This window comes from Callithrix jacchus, chromosome 11 (assembly GCF_049354715.1).
Source record: "Callithrix jacchus isolate 240 chromosome 11, calJac240_pri, whole genome shotgun sequence".
NCBI lineage: Eukaryota > Metazoa > Chordata > Mammalia > Primates > Cebidae > Callithrix > Callithrix jacchus.
The window spans coordinates 37,645,262-37,653,578 of record NC_133512.1 but is presented as its reverse complement, the minus strand read 5'-3'; the positions used below and the strand labels follow the sequence as shown (position 1 = coordinate 37,653,578).

General features: G+C 34.2%; 1 protein-coding gene across 1 annotated transcript in view; it reads left to right on the top strand.

Moving 5' to 3' along the window:
- Positions 1–8,142: 8,142 nt before the first annotated feature.
- The window catches only part of ABCB5 (ATP binding cassette subfamily B member 5), a 118,735-nt gene continuing 118,560 nt past the window's right edge, over positions 8,143–8,317 (top strand). Inside the window, exon 1 of the mRNA XM_035253686.3 lies at positions 8,143–8,234. Coding sequence (XP_035109577.1) covers positions 8,182–8,234 — 53 coding nt within the window. The 5' untranslated portion in view covers positions 8,143–8,181. The remainder of the gene's footprint in view (positions 8,235–8,317) is intronic.

The following is an 8,317-nucleotide window of genomic DNA, read 5'->3' as shown; positions in this document are numbered from 1 at the left end:
TCTATCCTATAGGAACTCCCTAGCCGATCTCCACAATCTTGTAAATCTCAACACATTATAAAATAAAAAGGATAGTTAAAAAATCAATTGTTGTAATTTACCACATCAAAAGAGGAAAGGAGAAAAAAATTATGTGGTTATATCTGTACAGGCAGAAAAAAAAGTGGATGAATTTTACCATACAATTATAATTTAAAACTCTTAGCAAATCAGAAATGAAAGGAAACTTTGTTAATCTGGAAGAAGCTCCCAAAAGTTATAGTAAAAGTTTCATTTAATTATAAAATAGTATAAGCTATCTCTCTGAGAAAATAGATTGAGACAAGATACTTGCTATCATCAGTTCTATTAAGAATTAAACAAGTGACCTATAAAATGTAATAATGCAGAAAAATCAAAACATAAGATTTTATAATTAATTAATAAAATTGGCATCATAGGAAATCAGAAAAAAAACAACAAATCATTAGATTCAATAACTGAATTGCTAGATACAAGGTTAACATAAAAATCAATTTTAAAATTTTCTGTATTATGGAAATCAATTAGTTCTATGTGCCCAACACAAACAGAAAACAATTTTTTTAAAAAAAAACTGTATACACTAATATCAAAGAATATTAAATACCTATGGGGAAATCTAACAATCTATGTATAAGACAGCAACAGTCAAATAAAGCATTACTTAGAAAAACTACAAAAGACCTAAATAAATTGAAAAAAATACATTATGTTTATGGATTAGAAGATTCTATACTATACAGATATCAATTTTTAAAAACATATCAAACTTAAATCAGTTAAAATGCCAGAAATAATTTATTTGTGGAAAAGGAGTATTTCATCTTAAAATTTATATTGAAAACAAAGAAACCAAACATAATCAAGGCAATCTAAAGAAGAACAAAATCATAGAACTTAAACAGCAGAAGGAAAGACCTATTACAAAACTGGTAATGAAGACAGGAAAAGGATGGAGAAATAGAGCAATAGAACAAAGCTGACCCACACATATGCATCACTTGTGACAAAGATGACATGTTGCAGTAGTTAGGAAGAATCTCTGTCATAAAAGATGTGAGTCAGTTAAATATTCTTATTGGGGAAAAAAGTTTATCTCACACAAAAATTAATTTCAGGTGGATTTAGATCACAATGTGAATGCTCAAACATTGAACTTATATAAGAAAATGTAAGATAACATCTTTGTGACCTTGGAATAAACCAAGATTTATTTAACAAGAAAGAAAAGGGCTAACTGTAAGAGAAAAAAATAACATATAGCAGTGTATTGTTGGAGAATATCAAGAAAAAAATCAAGAGAAAAATAACGTAGGCCACAGAATTGGAAAAACATTTGCAATTAATATTCCCGAAAATGAAATAATATAGGGTCTACTTAAAATACTCCCACAAAATCAATAAGAAAATCTCAAATAGCACAATACAGTAATGAGCAGACTTGACTTGAACAGGCCCTGCACAAAAAGATATCCAAGTAGCCAATAATAAATATACGAAAGAGTGCTTAACTTTATAATCACGAAGGAATAGCAACAAAACCTCAAAGTAACACCACTCGCATTAGTCTATTTTCACACTGCTCTAAAGAACTACCTGAGACTGGGTAATTTATAAAGAAAAGAAGTTTAATTGACTCACAGTTCTGCCTGGCTAAGGAGGCCTCAGGAAATTTACAATCATGGTAGAAGGGGAAGCAGATACCTTCACAGGATGGCATGAGAGAGAGAAGAATGAAGTGAGAACTTCCAAACACTTATAAAACCATCAGTTCTCACGAGGACTCACTATCATGAGAACAGCACGGGGAAACCACCCCCATGATCCAATCCCTCCCTCAATATGTCAGGATTACAAGTCCCTCCCTTGACACATGGGGATTACAATTCAAGATGAGATTTTGGTGGGACACAACAAAACCAATCGCCACTGCACCCACCATAATGACTATTGAAAACAGTCATTATGCCAAAAATTGTTGAGAATGTGGAGCAAATAGATCCCTCATGCACTGCTGGTGAGCACTGAGTGTGCAAGCAATTTGACAAACTATTTGGCTCCATCAGCTAAAGCGAAACACGTACATACCCTATGACCTAGCAATTTCACCTTTGTATATATTTAACAAAGATAATATGTTTACCAAAAAACATGCATGACAGTATTCATAACAGCACTCTTCCTAATATTCCAAGCCCAGAAATGATACAAATGTCCAACAGTAGTAGAATGAAAAATTAAATGGTGGTATATTCACAAGATGAAATATTATTCAACAATTACAATAAACAAACTATAACTACACATATATCCACATATAAATGGTCAACTGATCTTTAACAAGATTCAAAGAACACACAGTAGAGGAAAGATAATCTGTTCAATACATGGTCATGAGAAAACAGATATCCATATGCAAAAGAATGGAATCAGACCCTAATTTTACACCACTCACAGAAACTAAATCAAAATGAGCTAAGACTTAAATATAAAACCTAAAACTGTAAATCTCCTAGAAGAAAACATAGAGAAAAAGCTCCTTGACATAGATCTTGGCAATGATATTTTGAATATAACACCAAAAGCACAGTCAGCGAAGGCAAAGGTAAACAAGTGGGACTACGTCAAACTTAAAAGCTCTGCACAGCAAAGAAATCAAGCAACGAAACAAAAAGGGGCTGGGAGCAGTAGCTCACACCTGTAATCCCAACACTTGGGAGGCTGAGGCAGGCGGGTTACATGAGGTCAGGAATTTGAGACCATCCTGGCCAACATAGTGAAACTCCATCTCTACTGTGTGAGACACTGCCTGGGCAACAGAGCGAGACTCCCCCTCACAAAAAAAAAAAAAATTGAAAAGGCAATCTACACAGTGGAAGAAAATATTTGCAAACTACATTTCAAATAATGGGTTAAAGCCCAAAATATGTAAGAAATTTACATAACTCAATAACAAAAAGACAAATAACCCCATTTAAAAGTAGGCAAAAAACACAAATATGTATTTTTCCTAAGGAAGACATACAAACAGCTCAACATCAGTACTCATCAGAAAAATACAAATAAAAAAATGCAATGGGATATCACCTTCCAACTTTAGAATGGGCTATTATTAAAAAGACAAGAGGTAACACGGGTGTGGAAAAAGGGAACTTTGTGCACTTCTGGTGTGAATGTAAGCTGGTACTGCCATTATGGAAAACAGCATCAAGTTTCCAAAAAAAATTAAAAACAGAATTGCCATGTGATACAGCAATGTCACTTGCAGGAACATACTCCACAGAAATGAAATCAGTATTTCGAAGAGGTACCCACACTCCTATGTTTATTGATGTTTATTGCAACATTATCGTCACCAGCCAAGATATGGAAACAACCAGAATGTCCATTAACACATGAATCAATAAAGAAAATATGGTATGTGTGTATGCAATATTACAAATGTAATATTAAGCAATATTATTCAGTCATGAAAAAGAAGGGAACCTTGTCATTTGTGACAACATGGATGCACCTGGAAGACATTATGTTACATGAAATAAGCCAGAGAGTGAAATTATACTGTTGAGGCGTTCACTGTATAATTTCACTTATATATGTGAAATATAAAAATGTCAAATTCATAGAAAGGAGAGTAGCATGGGGGTTAGCAGAGACTAGAAAGTGAAGGAAATGGGGAGATGTTGGTCAAAGGGTACAAACTTCCATTTATAATATGGGTACTTTCTTGGGGTCTAAAGTACAGGATGGTGACTATAGTTAATAATTCTGTATTGTATATTTGAAATTTGCTAAGAGAGTATATCTTAAGCATTCTCACTAGACACACACATACACAAACACACAAAAGTAAATATGTGAAGTGATGGACACGCTAATTATAGTAATCATTTCACAATGTATATGTATATCATATCATTATGTTGTAAACCTTAAATATATACAATCGTATTTGTCAATTATATATATTAAAGCTGAAGAAATGAAATAAATTCATTAAAATTACATAAAACTTGAAATTCAGCTCTCTCAGTAGGCACATTGCAAGTGCTCAACAGCCATGTATGTGTAGTGGCTAGGATATTGGATGTGTGGAGAATATCTCCACTATTGCAGAAAGTTCCATTGGACAGTTCTGCTCTAGAAGTAACACTTTTAGCTACATTATACTACTTCTCCTGTGCATTTATATGACATCATGAGATTTTTAAAGCAAAATTAATTTTTCCTTCTGTGCATATGACAATTGCAAGCATATCTCTAGGTTGGCGATTTTTCCTAATTATTAATGTTACATTTCCATCTGTTTGCTAAATATTTTCATTTGGACACTAATATCAATCCAAATTTGCATGTTTAAATTGAATGTTACCTTTTCCGCAAAACCATTTCTGTCTCATAACTTCCCTATTTCTATCTTTACTACTCTTTTGTTCCAACTTCTAAAAGTTTGATCACTGAACTTGTATTCTTTATTTCTTCTTCCTTGTCCTCTGAATCTACCTACCTCCTTAAAAATACCTCTCAAATATGTCTTACTTACTGCTATCAAACTAGATTTTAGTGAGTCTACTTAAATCTTGTTTTTCCCCAAGTACTTTCAGTATACCCATGGCTATAATGTCAAATAATCAGGTTAACTGTACCAAATACCAATGGCTTTGTCTCTTTCATTCTCAGAAAATTTTAAAAGTTGGCCTAAAAATTGGTTCAGTGAAGTTTCACAATCTTATGTACCTTATCTCTCTCTCCATTTCTGCATGAACAGTCCATTCTATCCAGACTGATCTTGTTTATCTACCGTGAGATAATTCACCTTGCATTCCTAAAACCATGCGCTTGTTCCTCCTCCACACTTTTCTACTTACTGAAACCTTAACCTTCCTCCCGAAACTAACCTCAGGGCCATCCTTATCTGTGTGTGAAACCATTTTAGATCATAATGTTCTTGCTCAGTCTTCTTAGATAATAGAATAGTCACTCTTTGTACTATTCATCATGTAACTTCTGTCTTACCAGGTATATTAGGTTCCCCTAGAGAGAAATAGAATCAATAGGCCGTTTCTGTGTGTGTGTGTGTGTGTGTGTGTGTGTGTGTGTGTGTGTGTGCGCGTGTATGAAAAAGCTCACATAATTGTGGTGGCTGGCACTTCCAAAATCCACAAGCCAGACTAGAAGGCTGGAAATTCTGGCAAGAAATTGATATCTTGAATCTGAAGCCTATATCTATCATCTTCAGAAGCGCTCATCTTCTCTCTTAAGAACTTCAACCGACTGAATGGGGCCCACTCAAAACAGCACCTGTGGAATTACAGTAAGTCAAGGCAAAAGTATTAGAGATTATGAAAACAATTGAACCTTGTGAAGAATATGAAACACTTGTCTATCTTGGAATAGTTTGTGGTAAAGGTGGACTCAAAAATGTGTGTGTGAAATTTTTTCATAGTCAAAAATGATCATCCTACTACTAGTCTGGTCATTTTAAAGCATTTATACAATTCATATCTTGTTTTTTTTTTCTCTGAGATGGGGTCTCACTCTGTTGCCCAGGCTGGAGTGCAGTGGTGCAATGTTGGCTCACTGCAACCTCTACCTCCCGGGTTCAAGAGATTCTCCTGCTTCACCTCCCTAGTAGCTGGAATTTCAGGTGCCCACCACCATGGCTGGCTAATTTTTGTATTTTTAATAGATATGGGGTTTTGCCTTGTTGGCAAGGCTGGTCTCGAACTCCCGACTTCAGATGATCTATCTGCCTCAGCTTCCCAAAGTGCTGGAATTACAGGCGTAAGCTACTGCGACCGGCCATATCTTCTTTTATCTAACCAAAGATCCTGTGCTTTCTATCCAACCAAGCTATTCATTAGTTTATTCTTACCAAGAAGGCTTAAAGATTAAGTGCATCTCAGAAGATTTCTTCTCATATAGGGATCTTGTTCTGTGACTTCCATCTTGGCATATGTACCTAGCAATATTTTTAAGGCAAAAGTCCTTATACATAAAACATTCTTTCTATTTTTATATTTCCTTGTATGTTCCATAGTACGTGTCATGATAGCATTCACATAGCTGTCAATAAGTAAGAATTGGCTGACTGGTAGATTTTGCACAGAGCAATTAAGATGTTCAGAGTTCTATTTTCATGTTACCTACTTAGTGCTGGATATTACTACCCGATTATCTCATAAGTATCTCAGACTTGACATGTTGCAAGCCAAATTTATCTTCCTTTTGAAATGCTGGTAACATAGAAGAACATGGGGGCAACCATCATGGTCACCCTAAAGCTTTCCATATAGTGAGGACCTGCTCGCTGGCTCACCAATTGCTTTGACCTTGTGTTGCTTTGTCTAAGTGCACTTTTCTTTACCCTTCTGCCTGGGATAGTCTTCCTGATCTTTATATAGCAACAGCCTTTTATAATAGAGATTTCACCTTAAGCATTATCTTCTACAAGGGGCTTTCTCTGACCAGGTATATGTAAATACCATATTACTCTTCATAAAATTACCCTGTTTTAATTATATAGCAAAAACTGACCACATATTTGTGTGGGTCTTTTTTTATAGTTGTGACTCTCCCTGCAGTGGAGTATAAGCTTTATGACACAGAGATATCTAGGCTATTCAGTGCTTAGAACAGCACCTGGCAAAGTATATATCTACAGAATGAGTAAATTTTTAAAAAATCATCTAATGAGCTTGTTAAAAATGTAGACCTTTTTCTAGTACATGTCTCTAGATTCTCATTCAGTACATGTGGGGTAAGGCCTAGGTATCTGATATTTTAACTTGCACTCCAGGCGATTCTGATGCCAGAGATCCTTTAAAAATACTTTAAAACTCTGCTATTAACAGCAAGATAAAAACAATATGTTGTCATCATTAAGGCATATTTTGAACTTGATTTTTAAAATCTTGGATTTAGGAAGATAAAATCTCCTCTAGATAAGTAGTGCCTTCTGTTTGTCAAGGCTTTGTGCTAGATACTGTATAGTCATGGGCTTTCAAAATTTGATATGCATTACAAACCACTTTGAGAATCTTGTTAAAAAGCAGCTTCTATTCAGAAGCTTTAGAGTAAGATACAAAAATCAGCATTTTTAAAATGGATTCAAAATATGTAATTTAACTGTATGCTGTCAATAAGAGACTCATTTCAGATCTGAGGACAAACAGGTTAAAACCTAAAGGATAAAAAGCGATATCCCATGCAAATATTAACCAAAAGAGAGCTGAAATGGTTATGTAAATCCAGACAAGTTATACCTCAAGTCAAAACCTTTTATAAGAGACAAGAACATTATATAGTGATAAAACAGTCAAATCACCAAGGAGATACAACAACTATAACATACGCCACAAAATACCACCGCTCCTAAATAATGACAAAATCAGAGAAAAACAAAAATTTCTGTAATAACAGTTAGAGATTTAAATATTACCCCTTTTTGTTATATGGCCTAACAAAACAGAATGTGTCACAACCATCTCTATAGATCCATAATCAAATGATAGTTCGTAATTTATGAACATAATTGTGATCTTAAGACAAAGTAAGATCCTCATGTATCCTCCCAAGGATGAGTACATTTTGCTTAATACAATTTTAATGATGAGTAGCTTTTCAAAATATGCTATTTTTTGTAACTGTTAATCCAGTCGGTGAAAGCTGCAACTTGTTTATGTTTGGTAAACTAGAAAACCCTATTTCCTCAAACTGCTGGCTAACAAAAACTATAGCATCCGTTTTCTAAAGAGAAAAAAAAAAAGCATGAGGTAGATTTAAGGTTTTCACCGATTACAATCAAATCAGTGGCAAAGTAGGAATATCTAATATCCTGACAAACAATGCATTTTCCATGGAATCTGACTTTCTTTCTTTTATTCCAATTTTAACACTTTCATTAGCTCCAAATCTAAGCCTAAAATGAAGCAAAGAAGTTATCAATTCAATTACAAAATGTGAATCCATGAACTGCCTAGCCAGAAACTTCAGTTGAAGTTGGGGGCTGGGCAGGGTGAAATTCTGAGATGCTTCCTTTTTCAAACTGTGAGGGATGTGGAATGTAAAGAATGCTGTATATCAACTAAGTGATAAAAGTCACACAGCCATGATACATTTGTTAAAATTGTATTTCAGAAGAATTAAACTGTAAATAAGATGGAAAATTCTGAAAGAGCTGAAGATATGCAAGAAAATTCTCAGAGAAATGGGTAAGCTTTCACTAAATTCTCTAAGTATTCTTCTACAACTTTACATTATTCATCCTTTCCACACCTATAGCAAAAATGTTTAT